This window comes from Thamnophis sirtalis, unplaced genomic scaffold (genome assembly GCF_051295495.1).
Source record: "Thamnophis sirtalis isolate CommonGarterSnake01/CBP01778 unplaced genomic scaffold, rThaSir2_p1.2 scaffold_7, whole genome shotgun sequence".
Taxonomy (NCBI): Eukaryota; Metazoa; Chordata; class Lepidosauria; order Squamata; family Natricidae; genus Thamnophis; species Thamnophis sirtalis.
Window position 1 is genome coordinate 46,556,353 of NW_028261387.1, and position 16,466 is coordinate 46,572,818.

A 16,466-nucleotide genomic window follows, 5' to 3' on the forward strand; every position below is an offset into this window, starting at 1 on the left:
GTTTAGGGCAAAACCAGCCAGCATGTTCAGAAGTTTTAAAGTTGCCAAGTTTAAAGACCCCTGCCCTAGACCAGATAAAAATATTACTCATGTATACACTAAACAAGCCATAACTGGTAACTCTGTACAAACCCTAGGCAAATGCTTTTATCATCGCAATATAATTCATTCTAAACCATTGTAATTCCATATGGCTTACATCTTGCTACACATTTGCTCAAGTAAAGTCAACTTTAGAACTTTTCTGTACATTAGGAACTGAGTAAGCCCAATAGTTCCATGATTACACCACATGTTTTCCAAAGATTGGCTCATAGTTCAATCACCCAAGCAGCAGAAACTGTAATAAGTATCCCACCCTGCACAGCTTCGGTAACAGTCCACACTTTTTCTTGGCATGACTAGGTGCAAATGTTATGCTGCAGAGGGTCTTTCCATGCCAAATTGCTTTCTTACTTCCAGAGAAGAAACATTTGCTGCTAGAAAATGGAACCAATATTCCCCATGTATGTTGTTGAACAAATGTAGCACAAGGATACACTAAGACAGTAAAAACAGGAGACTCTCTCTAGCTAGCTCAGCTCCTGGGTAGCAAGGTCCTACTAAACTTAGTTTTTTGAGAACAGCCAAGGTCTTCTGGGTGCCATAAGGATTATAAACACAGAGCCTCCAGATATTAACAAAAAAAATTAATATAGACGGCAACAATTTGAACTGCTCAAAAGATGCCCAATTTTTTTTGCCAACAAGCTCTGTGCTTTTAATTGCTGTCTTCAATTCAGTCATTGATCTGCATTTAATATATATCAACAGATAATATTTTGGTCATAAAATTTAAACATTATTATAATGTGTAGAGTAATTATTCTGCCAAAAGAAATGTTGTGAAGAGTGTTAAAATTATCTTTCAATAAGGAAAAATTAAATGATTCAGATTTATTACAAAGTAGAACATATTTCTAGCCTTCATTAACATAACTAACGCAAATTTTGCAAAATCAACACATCATCTCAGTTACTTCACTAGACTAGGAAGATATAAATCACGGTGCCAAACTCGCGGAATCACATTGCCATCACATGACATACAGTGACTTTTTTCCCCTTTGCGGAGCTGGGGTGGGCATGGCCTGTGCATTATGCATCCGGCCAATGGGCTGCCAGTTTATACCCCTGATATAAATTCTTCACCTTTCAGAATTACAAAATGTCTGAATCAGTGAACTAACAAGGTTCATTAAACTGAGAAGAAATGTGAGCTGCTGACTGTTAACCTGAGGGGCAGTCCTTTTTATTGAGTAGCTACTATGTTGGTATCAACTCTCAGTGACCACATAGAATTTTCTTAAAGACAATCTATCCCTAACCCAGTTCTTCAGGTCTTCCAACAACATATTCATCGTGACTGTTCAGGGCAGAATGTAAACAAAGACATGCATCAACTAGTTGAATTTGTTGCTCCTGGTACTGCCATTCAGAAGAAGAGCTGCTAAAGTCATTTAGTAGCTATAGCAGAGACTAATTTTGTTATTTAATAACACAATAAAAATACATTATAGTTTTAATAAATTCTACAAACTCTTTCAGGTTCCATTCTAGCTTTAAGCTCTTAAAATTTTAGACAAAGCCTAGAAATTCAATATATAAGGCCAGACATGAGGAGTTAATTAAAACCACAACATTCTTAAACATCAGTTTTGAAAGTAATAAGAGTTTATTACTGTTAGCCTCAAATCACCTCAGCTGGTAAGAACAGCAGTTATGTTTCACTGCAAACTAGATGCAAAATGGATTTTTTTTTTTTTGCTACACAGATGTCTTTTAGATGCTTATGATCAGTGGTGGGTTCCTACCAGTTCGGCCGAACCGATAGTAGTATGGCAAGTTGGGTCGCTGAAACCAGCAGCAACTGGTTTAAAAGGCCTGCCACGCCCCTGACCTGGTTCCCATCTTGTTTTTTAGTTCTGCGCATGCACAATTTTAATTAAACCGTGCATGCACGCAGAGCGCGCATCAAGCACACACGTAAGCAAAGCGGCAGTAAAGCCAGGCAGAACCCACCCCTGTTTACAATGCTTACCATTCTGAAGCAACGCATGAAAGAAAGCTTCATTCCTTAGACTGGCAAACCCACTCATTTCCATGCCAAAATTAGCAACCATACTCCGTATCTTTAAAAAAACTTCCTTTTATAGTCGGAATAGAGTTATTTTAACCCCTAAATCTGGAACAGGTACATCAGCAAAGGACAACAAAAGAATACAGAGGGACTGTAATAACTTTAGGCAGAGCAGATTTGCCTATATTTTTCGGAAACCATATCTTAAGCTATTCTTCATAGTGATCTAGAAATGTTGCAAATGTATTTTCAAATCTTAACTACAAAAGAAAACTTGTGAAGTGGTGAAGAACAGCTTAATACACTATTACAGAATGTTCAAGTGGTGATTGCAAAACTGCAACAAATTTTAGACTAAGTCTCATCTCAACTAAACACTACACAGCCATCCTTATTTTAGAATTAGATGGACAGTATTCCAAATAATCACCCATGCAGAACCATCTATAAACCTGATAAAAACCTTAAAACGATCCTAAATGCAAAAAAAAGAGCTTTTAGCTTTCCAGGTTCCCATAATAATGTGTCTGCTGTCAGAAATTACAAGCAAACAATTCTCCTGCTAAACAACTGCCAAGGTATGTTAACAGAACTTGCACCGCCCATCTTTAAAAGGGCAGGCTCTCCATGAAAAACTAGGTCCCAACACATGTGTCTGCTATTAGGTTCCAGATTATAAGAAATAGAAGGGCTGTTTTCAATAAAATTCAGCATGTTTGGCAGCATTTTAAACCCTGATGATAGCTCTGAGGCATCAGGCTATAGTTCACACCGGAGTGGTGGAAGGATGCTGCAGCTGGGTTATGCAAGAGGACAACATCCTCTTGGGACATTATTTCCTGGTGGGTCTTAAAAAGAACGTATTCATTTGCAATGGGAATCTCTGTCCATGCTCTAGAGCAGACCTAATTGAGATCATCCAAATGGATTTAGTAGGAAAAGGCCCTAGAAACTGGCTGAAAGTCAAACACCTAAGGCTAAAGGCAGCTTGCAAAGAAAGAGATTATTGCTGCAAACGTTGCCAGCTAAATGGATACCGACTCCACCCTTGCTCATAAATTAGGGTTTGTTAAGTATTGTTTAAAGGTTCTAAAATGCAAAACAAAAAAGCAAAAAAAGCAAAAACAAACAAAAACAAAAATGACTTTTAACTCCACTCACACCACAATCCTTCAGATTTCAGTTACAGCTCACTGCCCACAAGGAACTCTGCTTGTGAGCCAACCTAAATGCTTTATTGGCATTTTCCCACGTCCTTTTAAATCAAACGCCTCTAAAAATATCTGAACCTCTTTTGTTAGGAGCCAAAGTTATTTTTCTGTTCCACATTTTCCAAACAATTTCATTGATGTAGGTGCATACATGTGAAAATACATAATTAATTCTCAGTTATAGTGCTGTATCAGAGCAATTAAAAGATATTACTGGCATATGTTCTTAAGGGACATGTTCAAACTCCAGAGTTGGTCTTCATATTTTAAAGTTTAAATTAAGCTCTCAAACAAATTTACCTTTCTTTGGGATTTATAAAATTAGCTCTATACTGTATACATTACTTAAATATATCTGAAATATATTTAAATATGATGGAAAGATAAACGAGAGACAACTGAACTACAAGTTGTAGTTCTGATTCTGACCAGCTTGAATGAATTAGACCAACCATGCTTTTTATAAGCAGTTTTGGACGATGACACACATTTTTGATTCCAGACCATTGAGCTTTCAACACTTTTGATGGGTTATTCAAAGATAATGACAATATAATGAATTAAAATTAGGGCAAAGGGCACTCCCATTTCAAGCATTACACAATTTCCCTTTTTTTCTAGCTTGACCACAACCCAAATATTAATGGCAAGAAATCAAAATCATTTGTGATATATGTGAAATGACTTCTCACATGCTGTTTCTTTCAAAGATGGTTGCAATATCTCCACGTAATCCTAATTTATAAAGAAACTTCTGAGACTTTCATAGTATGAAAATGGAGAACAATAATTTAATTCCCATTTCACAGAAACATGGATAACTGAAGGCAGTAAAAGACCTAGTAATCCATCAAGTCTGTCCTTTGAGTTTGTTTTTTGGTTTATTATCAATTTATATATTTTAATTATTACCAGTATTTTTATTTATCTTTTTAATTTTTGTAAGATGATGGACATATGTTTATCCCAAGCATGCTCAAACTCAGTTACAGATGACTAATCATTACCTCTGCTGGAAGTTGGTTCCCAGCTTCTACTAATCTTTCTGTGAAGTAATGCTTTCTAACTTACTTTTGAATTTCCCTCCTGTCAGTTTGAGGTTATGCTCCCATAGTACTTGATTTTTGCTTCAAACAGAGTTAAAACACTCTGGTCTTTTGTAAAGTATCTTGGTGATGGATAATAGGAGATTTTGCCAGTGGGGGAACAGCACAATGGAGGTGGCTGATTGAGTAATAACAGATCCCACCTTCCCCCACTCCGCCGCTGTGTCTTTGATTTTAATGTTTGACTTTAACTTTTTATGTTTTAACTTAGATGTAACTATAAGCCACCCAGAGTTACCCTATGGTAAGATAGGCAGCCAATAAATTTTATAAATAAATAAAATGGTTTGTGGCAGAGAACCAAGAAACATCTAAGAAAAGCTGAGGCAGCAGGTTTTTCCTCTATTAACCTCTTAATTTATTTGTATTACTATGTATTCTAACACACTCTAGAAGGAGATTATTCAGATAACATGTAAGAAAAGGAGCTGCATACGCCTATGGTAAGAATGCTGTTCAATAAGGAGAGAGTGAACCCTTGAGACAATCTGAAAAATGTCCTTTAACATACAGAATTATGCATCATCCCTGATCTCATTTCTCATATAAGAATATGAGGGGTAGGGGAGATAGAAATTATTTCTAATCAAAACACAAGTTATTTGAAAGAATAGTCAGCTTGGGCTGCAATTCTTGATATGCTACTAATGTTATGTCCCAATGAACAGAAAAAGACATGATAAAATAAAATTAGATTTTAAATGGCATATGTTACATATACAGTAACATGTGTAACAGAACCTGAGTGTTATAAACTGCTTGAATGAAAAGTGATAGGCAGGTCCTGTCCCTTCAAGCAGACAAGTCTTACAATTTTTCAAACTATCCTTTTCCCCCTCAAAATTACTTTTACTTCAGTTCAATTCTTTATTATAATCACTGACCACAATACCACAAATCAACAGCAAACAAAATAGAATAAAACAGTATAACATAGTTGTCCTTTTAGCTGCAGCTTCTGTGAAATTCCAGATACACCCTACTTTCTAAGTAAACAGCTGGAACTGTACAGTGTAAATTCAATTCTTCTGTTTTCATGTACCAAATAATCTCCCCTTTAAAGACAGAGATGATTTGGACACATTCATCTTCGATACATTTAGAGCAGGGGTATCAAACTCATATTGTCACGGCGACATCACATGACATACCGTTGACTTCCCCCCCTTCGCTAAACTGGGTATGAGCATGGCCATCGTATGATGCATCCAGTCTGCGGGCCGCGAGTTTGACACCCCTGATTTAGAGAGTTGCTCCAGAAATAGAAACTATGAAACCACTTAGACTATGTTTTCTGGGGCAAAAGATACACACCAGAATCTGATATTTTGTTTTGTTTTTATTGCTATGAACATCCGACAGTGCATAGAAATGCCACTATGATACATAGAACATAATCTTACCAAATGAATCACTAAGAGCAAGAATCTTCTGTTTATTTTAATCATTAATTTATCATTATTTAAGTAGCCAATTCCTAGGAATATTTTTCCCTGATTATGTGTGAATGCAACATTCTAAAATGATGTTTCTATTTATCCTAATTGAGAAGGCACTTCAGTGGTAATGACTTTTCAACTATGTTCAATTCAGACAGCTTTACCCATGTTTGTATTACACCTTGGTTGTTTATTATATCAGTGTTATGACTTTCTAAGAAAGGAAAACTGTTGACTAATTTATTCCAAGTTTTTTTTTAACAGCGCCTTCCTAGTATTTTTCAATTAATGAAAAGTAAATCACCTACTCCGCTGTGCAATTAAATACTTCGTGGACAGATTCTTTCTGGATCCTTTGACTTAATTGTCACAGTCCAAGTACAAATAAAATTTTGCCAAGTGGTAAATGTCATATCAGTTCTCCAAGATTAACCTGTATATACGTATTAATAAACAGTAGTACAAAGAGGTTACAACAGTGATCATATAATTTGTCCATATATATAAAAACAAGAATGGTAAAAAACCAAGTTTTCTGGCACTTAAAAGCTTGATAAAATTGCTGAGAAAATTAATTTATTTTTCTTCTGTTCGTTAAAGCTGTGAGGAGACATGCCAAAGTATTTTTTTTTAATTTAATGAGTAAAACATTTTGTGAAAAGCTGATATTCTCTCAATCATAATGACACCCATCAAGGGGGAGGGGGAGTAGGAATTGTGCTTTGAAGTAGGCTAGAGAGGCAGCAGAAGATTACAGGAAAAGTGGGAAATAAAGTAACTGCCAAATCAAATCTTCCAAGTCTTTGGATAAATAAAGTCTGAGTACAAAATATTAGAAATGTAACCTTTTGAAAATTATGCCTTTTCTAAAACATCTGGTATAAACTGGACCGGAAATGGCATGTGTAATTCTGCATAAGTTTTGAGAGATACAAATTCATTATATAAGATTTCATTGATGGGTTTCATATCCTTGTGCTCCTTGACCTCTCAGCGGCCTTCGATACCATCGACCATGGTATCCTTCTGCGACGGTTGCGAGAGGTGGGAGTGGGAGGCACCGTCCTTCGGTGGTTCTCCTCCTACCTCTCGGACAGGTCGCAGTCGGTGTTGGTCAGAGGGCAGAGGTCGACCCCTAGGCCCCTCAATTATGGGGTGCCGCAGGGTTCGGTCCTGTCCCCCCTCCTATTTAACATCTACATGAAGCCGCTGGGTGAGATCATACGCCGGCACGGGATTAAGTACCACCAATATGCGGACGATACGCAGTTGTATCTGTCCGCCCCGTGCCAACTCAGCGAAGCAGTAGAAGTGATGTGCCAGTGCCTGGAGGCTGTTAGGGTCTGGATGGGAGTAAACAAGTTGGCACTCAATCCAGACAAGACCGAGTGGCTACTGATGTTCCCTCCCAAAGATTGGCTAAGTATTGTATTCCATCTCTCAGGCTGGGGGGTGAAATTATACACCCCTCAGAGAGGGTTCGCAATTTGGGAGTCCTCCTGGATCCACAGCTGACTTTAGAACACCATTTGTCGGCTGTGACTAGGGGGACCTTTGCCCAGGTTCACCTGGTGCACCAATTGCGACCCTACCTGGATCGGGAGGCCCTTCAGACAGTCACTCACACCCTTGTGACCTCAAGACTGGATTACTGTAATGCGCTCTACATGGGGCTGCCCTTGAAGTGTTCGAAGACTTCAGCTAGTCCAGAATGCAGCCGCGCGAGCGATCGTGGGTGCACCCAGGTACACCCACGTTACACCTATCCTCCGCGAGCTGCACTGGCTACCCATTAGTCTCCGGACTCGCTTCAGGGTGCTAGTCGTTACTTATAAAGCCCTACATGGCATTGGACCTGGGTACCTGAGAGACCACCTCCTGCCAATTACCTCCCATAGACCGATCAGATCGCACAGACTAGGCCTCCTCCGGATCCCATCTGCCAGCCAATGGCGACTCCCCGGGGGAGAGCCTTCTCTGTTGCAGCTCCAGCCCTCTGGAACAAGCTCCCCGTGTAGATCCGGACCCTTACTACTCTCCCTGCCTTCCGCAAAGCCACTAAGATCTGGCTGCTCCAGCAGGCTGGGGGGCTGTTGAAATAGCCAGCCCCACTGTAACTATGAATGTTGTGTATTTTAAATTGTTGTTTGTCTGTCTGTCTATTTATCCCTTCCTTTGTTTATTGTAAGCCGCCCGGAGTCCTTTGGGAGTGGGCGGCATACAAAACCAATAAAATACAAAATATAAAAAATTCTTCAAAAATGCAGAACTGAATTAATCTAGTTACTGACCAATGAGTCAATGCACTTAAATGTATAAATCTTCAAAATGAACCTTTTAAGATCAATCAGGAAATAGTTTTAGCATAAGGAAAATACCTTAATAGATTGCCATACAGTCACTAGAGCAATTTTTGTTATAAAAATAAGAGTAGAACCAAGACATGCTTACTTTACAAAAAGCAGAAAGCAGTGTTATTTTATAAAGAAAGAACTGAATAGCAATTTTTATTTATGTCATCTGCATTGCTCATACGTTAAGCACCCAGCTGTTTTAATTTAATGATGAAATAAATGCTTAGATAATTTCCTTACTCTCCAGCATATATTTCTTGGTAATGGGTAATGGCAGCAACCGGATATGATGAAAAAGGGAACCCAATGGATGGTTTTTGGTGAGTGTGTTTTCAGATGGTGAAAGCGTATATGGCTGGATCATGAAGTATGCTGTTAGTAAAACCACGCCCAGGGTAACCAATCCCTGCAAGAGAAAAGAAGAATAAGATTATTAGTATTACTAATTCCATCTAACATTAGTCCCACACAATAAGCATGATAGCACAAATGACTATTGATGTAAATTTTATCCAAGAGATTCTCGAACTGTGGGGTCAGGGGTCCCTGGGGATCATTATGGAAAGAGGGTCACTTGGTTTGTTGCTTTGTTTATCTTCAAACCTGATCAGTGGGGTCAGCAAGCAAAGTGGGATCACTGCCAAAAGCTCACTTTGGCTTACCACCCAGATTTGTCCTGGCAAATTGACTGCAAGCTTCAAAGGCAGGAGCACATTGTGTATCAAAACACAACTTTGCTTTTGCTCCTCATTTTACCTATGAAACCCACTGTTGTTTTGCAACTTTTGAGATAATCTCTGATATTAACAAGCCACCAATAAAAATAAGTAATATTTTTTTATTTCTGATCCAATCCTAACACGAATGAAATCATTAGTTTTATTCACACAAAAAAGAACAATTGTACAAATTAACATCATTATACCCTAAAATCTGAGAACTATGGATCTAATCAGATCTACAGACATTTCATCCTGCGAAGATTTCAAACTGCAGTACAGGTAACTTCGTTTAGTGACTGTGCAAAGTTACGTCTCCGAAAAAAGTGGCTTGTGGCCATTTGTCATTCTTATGACCATTGTAGCATCTCCATGGTAATGTGATTTACATTTGGATGCTTGGCAACTGATTCATATTTATGACGGTTGCAGTGTCCCAGGGTCATGTGATGATCTTTTGCAATTTTCTGACAAGCAAAGTTGATGGGGAAGCCAGATTCACTTAACAAAAGTGTTATTCATTTAACAAACACCAGTAATTCATTTAACAAATATGGCAAGAAAAGTTATAAAATGGAGCAAAACTCACTTAGCAAATTTCTCACTTAGCAACATAAATTCTGGGCCCAATTGTGGTCATAAGCCAAGGACCACCTGTGCACTTTCTACAAGAACATGGAGAATCCAAAACTGTTATTACCTTATAGAGAACCATTAATAGAGGAAAGCGCGGGGGTCCCCTTTGTGGTTCATTTTTTTCTAAGAGTTGTTTGATGAATTTCTCAATGGCCTTTTCAGACATACCACACTGGTGACCTGTCTGTCTCACCAAGTCAATAGTCTCTGAAAGTTTATCATAAATGCTGAGTTCACTAGTCGAAAGCTCCATGTTCTCTGATGAAAAATCCTATTAGGGAAAATTCAACACAATTAAGAAACTATTCCAATGCCTCAAAGAAGGTGACAGAAGAAGACAGTAGGTTTTTTCCTAGTACGCCGGGGAATCTGGCTGTGCGAGATAGCAAGTCTAGGTCATTCAAACATATAATTAATGGAATCAAGGCTTCAGCATTCTTGGAATAGTCATTTTATCCAACTCAGTAAACCACAAACAGATACTATCAACCAACAATTATGTGTTGTCTTTTGTTTATACTAAACAGAATTGGCAGATCAAGTATTGTTGTAACTCTCTAAAGTTTCTGGAGAGGTACTGCAGCTATTTCATACCTATAAATAATAGTTGATAAAGAACAAAGAACAGAAATGGGATGTTGTCTTACTTTATCAAACACAATAAAGAAATAATGAAATGTAGGAGTCAGAATTTCAGAATGCAAAGCTATTTCACTATTGCAAAAGCAAAGGTTAATGTGTTTGCAACTTAACAGACACAGATATGTGCCACAGTATCTCTAGTCAATGAAAACTCAAACCATGAAAATGAAGAAAATGTCTCAATATTATACATAAAATGTTTTCAATAAAGTGCCATTTACTAAAACTCAGTCACTGTTTCTTTTACCATGAGATGCTGCTCTATTTATGGAACTCAGCAATATAATACCAAGAGCAGACCATACTTGCACAACAGAAAATCTGATAACATGTTTTCGGAGAAGAGAAAATATTTAGAACATTAAATCCTTCTTAAAGGACTCTTCAAGGTCCTGGTGTCCAATAACGCCATGCAGTCACCCACTGGAATAAAATAACACTATTTCTATGAATGGAAAAAGACCAAAAGTGTATGGCGATCAACAGGAGGGAACACTATGCTAATATATGCCACATTATAAAGAGCCAAGGTGGCGCAGTGGTTAAATGCAGCACTGCAGGCTACTGCTAGATCAGCAGGTCAGCGGTTCAAATCTCACCGGCTCAGGGTTGACTCAGCCTTCCATCCTTCCGAGGTGGGTAAAATGAGGACCCAGATTGTTGGGGGCAATATGCTGACTCTCTGTAAACCGCTTAGAGAGGCCTGAAAGGCCTATGAAGCGGTATATAAGTCTACTGCTATTGCTATTGCTATTATTATTTGAAAATAATGTTTTCATAATTGTTTTAATTTTCTAACCTTCTGTTAACCATATGATGCTGAGTAGATATCTTTCCCTAATTGCACCAAGCATTTTTACAAATAATCAGCATCAGCATAATTCCCAGCAAAAGGAAAATGCACAGAGGAGTAGAATTCCACATGCTTTCATCAAGTTCTATTTACTTTTAGGTAAATGTAAAGATTTCCTTCGCACATATGTGCTAGTTGTTCCTGACTCTAGGGGGGCAGTGCTCGTCTCTGTTTCAAAGCTGAAGAGCCAGCGCTGTCAGAAGACGTCTCCATGGTCATCTGGCCGGCATGACTAAACACCAAAGGAACAAGGAACACTGTTACCTTCCCACCAAAGGTGGTCCCTATTTTTCTACATGCATTTTTACATGCTTTCAAACTGCTAGGTTGGCAGAAGCTGGGACAGGTAATGGGAGCTCACCCTGTTATGTGGCACTAGGGATTCAAACCGCCGTACTGCTGATCTTTCTAATCGACAAGCTCAGCATCTTAGCCACTGAGCCACCGCATCCCTCTATTTACTTTTACAAAATGCATTAATACAATATTTTCTTCGTTTAAGAAATGTGCTATTTATGGGTATCAAATAACGTAGACATGACTCATGCAATTGTGATTGTTTTCTGAGGGAAAAACATCACAACAGGAGCAACATTTTATGTGGATATATATTCAAGCATCACTTACAGTACAAATGTATTGAACTCTGAAAGGTGTTTCAGATATGGCAGGGGAGTAAAAAATAAGTGTACTATACACCTCCTGGCATGATGTTAGTCCTCTAACCTCTTTTCGTATACAAATGTCTAATGAAACAAAATGGTTTTTGAAACACCGTTAACAGCAATCATTTCTGAAAAATGCACAATGAGTGGTTGTTGTGGGGATAATAGGAGAGGCTATAATGTATATCTTAAGCTCTTGAATGAAAGACGGGAGATAAATTTAATAAAATAAAATAACTAGTTGCAACCATGTTGCTAACTTAAAACACTGAAAAATGACAAAAGGAAAAAAAATGAGCTTCACTTTATTCCAGCAAGTGCTGGAATAGAAAAATGAAAAGACTATGAAGCAGGAGGAGACAATTTATTTTGGACTAGAGATACAATTGAGTTATCCTGAGTTATCATCAGGCCCCACAGAGGGCATAGGAATGCTTTGTCTCCCTGAGGATTGTGCTCCTATTTCCACACTTAAAACCCAAAGATGAATGAAAACTCCACGGCTGGATTTCAGTGTCAAGACAGTCAGGTGTCCCAGGGATGCAAACAGAGTGCTGGGGATGGCAGGCATCTCTCAGGTTGTTTGTGGGTGATTCAGCCCTGCTATAATGCATGCGGTTTTAGACTCTATCCACTATTTGTTGAATTGCTATCTTGCAATTCCAGATCACTCACATATGTCCTAAAACCAGCCAAAATCATTCACATACATGTCTACTGCTCCTGAAATTCAGCAGTGAGAACTGAAATGCTTTTAGATAACAACTCCCTCTGACAGATATAGATCTTAGAAGACATACTTAGAGCATTTAATATTACATTGTCTGCTTATTTCACAATAAAACTCAGGCACTTGACTGCTCCTTGTGGAAAATAGTAGAGAATACACACATACACACACTGCTGGACTACACTGACCCCTTGTCAAAATTAGGCAAAAGGGTTCTCACTGCCAGATTTTTTTTTAATGTCAGCTGCTATTGATGCTCATAAGAGTTTTTGATTGTGTTAAATATGTTCAAAATGTCAACAAGCTATTCAGTGTTATTTCATATATTACAAGCCACTGTCAAAAAGTCCAACAGTAATGCAAAACTTTATAGAGCAGAATTATACTGAGGTATAATCCATAGATTACAATAAATCCATGTTACCATAATGTTCTTTGCTGGAGTCCTGGAACATACAGTCACACTGTACTATCTGAATGCACTAACTTAAATAAGTTAACATCAGGATCAAGAATTTAATTTTGGTACATATTAAAGTACTTTATTTTAAAAAAAATATCTATGCACCTGTCTGTCAATCCATCCATGCTAGTGCTAAGAAACATCACATAAAAGGGAAAGCCTTGTAAAATTCAACTGCATAATTTCCACTAGCTACCTAATGGTTTAGGACTTTCTCCAATTGCATGACACTGTTCAAAAACAAAATCATCCTCATCTTTCAAAGCACGTTTCGAATTTCTAGCATGGAATACACCATGTCAGAAGCCTCTCACATGAATTTACGGCCATCCTTTCTGAGAACTTACACAGTCACCCTACCAGTCAATGATAAAAAAAGGGCTTGTGTTTCTCCATCCCACCTGGCCCCCTTTTGCTTTCTATCGTAACAAAGAGCAATCTTGAAGCGTGTCTGCTGGGAAGTCAACCCCTATAACCTCAAATGGGGCTCATTCCCAGTAAGCGCGTATGCGGGGCTTGCAGGCTACCCTATCATTCATTTGGCCACAAGGCAAGCAGCCAGGAGTCCCCCAAAAGCCACTCGAGTTGCCCTTTCAAACACGCCCACCGCCACCCTCCTGGCCTCGCGCTGGTCCGGCGACTTGATTCTCGCCCCCCCCCCCTCGGCGCGGACCACCCACCTATTCCCTCCAGCAGGATCCCCCCCCCTCCCAAGAGACGCAATCTGCAAGTATCACTCCCCACCCCAGCGACACCCTCAGTCCAAGCCTGGCGGTGTCTCTTCCGCTCGTCGACAGCGCAAACGCCTCCTCACCCCATGAACCGCCCGGGCGGGTCGTGTCGCCTGGATTCAACATGGACCCGAGAGGCCCCTCCGAGCGAGTGCAGCCGCGGCACTCCGGGCTTCCTGCTTCCGGAGTCGGGATGAGCGTGGCTTCGAATTCGCAGCGGCACATTCGCCGCAGTAGCTCGCCGTTTCTGCCCTGTCCTCAAAGCGCGACTGATTAAAAAGTAAAAAGACTTTTCCTTTCCTAACTGACAAAGTTACAGCACTCTCGAGATACCCGAGATACTTCGGCAGGGTTTCCTGCCAAGCAGGGGGTTAGACTAGAAGACCTCCAAAGTCCCTTCCAATTCTGTTATTCTAGTCTATTCTACCCATCCTTGCAATAATGAGCCCTTAAGCTGGCAGCTATTTTCTGCCCCCCATGCACTGAACCACAAACGGCATTGTAGCTTCCTGTCTCCAGAAAATGAGGTTTAGGCAAACTATTAAGTCGGTGCGTCCTGTGCACACAATTTGTATCGGTGTCCAAGCGCTTAACTGAGCGTAAGTTGCTAGTACCCAACCAGGCTGATAGGATGGAAGGCAAGTGGAAGAAACAAAGGCAAAGTAACTTCAAGAAGTAAATGCTTTTTCAGATGAGTGGCAAAACTCAAAAATATCCAGAACTTCACTGCATCCCAATGCACACAGAAAAGCTAAGAAAGCCATGTTCATTTAAGATCATGTGCAAAACGGAAGACAAAAAAATATTTATCATTTATTTGTACCCATTTCCTGTGTTCTTATTTGTGTTTATTCTTATTCCTGTTATCTTGTATGAGTGACAAATTAAATAAATGGCTTTGCTCTCTCAACATTTTGGAAGCAACCAAAATATGAGTCAGAGGTAGCTTCTAGCTGCTTTTAGAAATGAAAAGCTTTTGATCAATCCCAAATCCTTCCCTCTTCTACCATATAGGATTAAATAAAATATAAAAATGCACAATGTTCTTCCCATGCTTTGGAACCCTCTACAAATAATTTTAACACTCCCCAGCACATTTTTTTTAAATCAAATAAACTAATAGACAATATGACAATGCCACCAGCTGCTTTATCCTAAATTCTAATTCTGTACACTGCTTCATTGATAATAAATTTCCATTTAGCCACTTTCTTTAAAGTCTTGATCTTTCATTTGCTTTCTTTATAGTTTGGGGATCTTGAATTTTTTCATTGTAACCTTCCATTTAAAGCCTTAGCAGCCTAGAATAGCAAATCAGTATGGCACACGGATTAAAGTGGATAACAATTGAATGTTCAACTGTTGCGTCCTTCCAACACAGCCGGCAGGTGTGGCCAGAGTCTCAGGCTCCTGATTAGCTCTGGCCCGCCGGCCGGCCGGCGGGAAAAATGCCAGCCACCAATTGGCTACCCGCCTGACAGCTGTCAAATATAAATAACTGTCAGGCGGGCTTCTTTTCGTTCGTGTTCTGAGTTCTCTGTTGCCTGTTCTACGTTAAATAAAGCTGTTCCGTTTACCTCAGCGCCTCATTCTTAAAACTGGTGACGAAGATGAGTGACACGGACCCCATTATCGTCCCAGCCTTGGCTCCTTCTTTGGTTTTCACTGCTTTTCGGCCAGACGCTGAATCCTGGGACGCATTTCTCTAGAGGTTCGAGATTTTCCTCCAGGCTCATGACCTCTCCAATCTCCCTGAGGGGAGACGATGGGGCACCTTCCTACATTACTGCGGCCCAGAAATGTTTGCCACCCCCAGGGCTCTTTCCGCACCAACCCAGGTGCACACGATGCCAACCTCCTCATGGCTAGACTCAAGATCCACTATGAGCCGACGCCAACTAAGTATTCGCGCCGGCAGTTCTTCAGGCGCTGCATTCAACGTGACGGACAAATGTTCAGCCAGTACATGGCTGAGCTGAGGGCTGCCGCAATAAATTGCAAGTTCGCTGACCTTGAAGATTCCTCTTGGAGCAATTCATTTACGGGCTGCTTGACATTAATTTACATCGCCGCATTTTGTCCCGCGGTGAACTGTCCATGAAAATCACGGTGGACGAAGCCCATGCGTATGAGATGGCTGGCCAGTCCACCCCTGATGTCCGGCGATTCCATCCGGCGGCAATGACAGCACTGCCTCACTCTGCTGTCCATTGCCAAATGATGGTCAACAACCCCTATGCCGACGCTGCTTCCCCCGTTGACCGCCTCTGGTCTCTGCTCTCTCGGGATGGCGGTGTGTGCCTCAGCTGTGGCGGCCGCCATTCCAGGGCTTCCTGCCGTTTCAGAACGGCTCTCTGCCGCAAGTGCGGTAAGAAGGGCCACATCGCAGCCGTTTGCCGCTCTGCTCCGGGGGACGCTTGCAACCCGAGGCCCCTGCCGTCTGCTTCCTCTGCTCCTCATGCTGCTTTCAGATGTCAGCCTCCCAGGCCTTCTGCCACCCGCCTTGGGTGCTATGCGGTCTCTGATCCCGAGGCTCCTGTGCCCAACTGGCTGCCCGACTCCGCTGCCTCCTCCTATGGCGGCCGGGGTAAGATGCACCTTCGCGTCTTACTCGCCGGCCGCCCCTACCAGATGAAACTGGACGTGGGCTCAACCCACACGATTATGTCCTGGGACACTTTGCAAGCATTGCTTCCAGACATCATGCCTAGTCAGCCCCTGCGGGACTACCAGGGCAACCCTATCCCCATCCTGGGTTGCGGGAATTTCCCTGTCTGGTTTGGGAGGTTCCAGGGTTC

At 40.6% G+C, this 16,466-nt stretch overlaps 1 protein-coding gene across 1 annotated transcript in view; it reads right to left on the minus strand.

The window, feature by feature from the left end:
* The window catches only part of CUNH6orf89 (chromosome unknown C6orf89 homolog), a 34,862-nt gene extending 21,010 nt beyond the window's left edge, over positions 1-13,852 (minus strand). Inside the window, exons 1-3 of the mRNA XM_087719914.1 lie at positions 13,752-13,852; positions 9,649-9,855; positions 8,470-8,635 (exon numbers count right to left, since the gene is read on the minus strand). Of these exons, the coding sequence (XP_087576040.1) occupies positions 8,470-8,635; positions 9,649-9,837 (355 nt within the window). The 5' untranslated portion in view covers positions 9,838-9,855; positions 13,752-13,852. The remainder of the gene's footprint in view (positions 1-8,469; positions 8,636-9,648; positions 9,856-13,751) is intronic.
* Between the last annotated feature and the right edge of the window lie 2,614 nt (positions 13,853-16,466).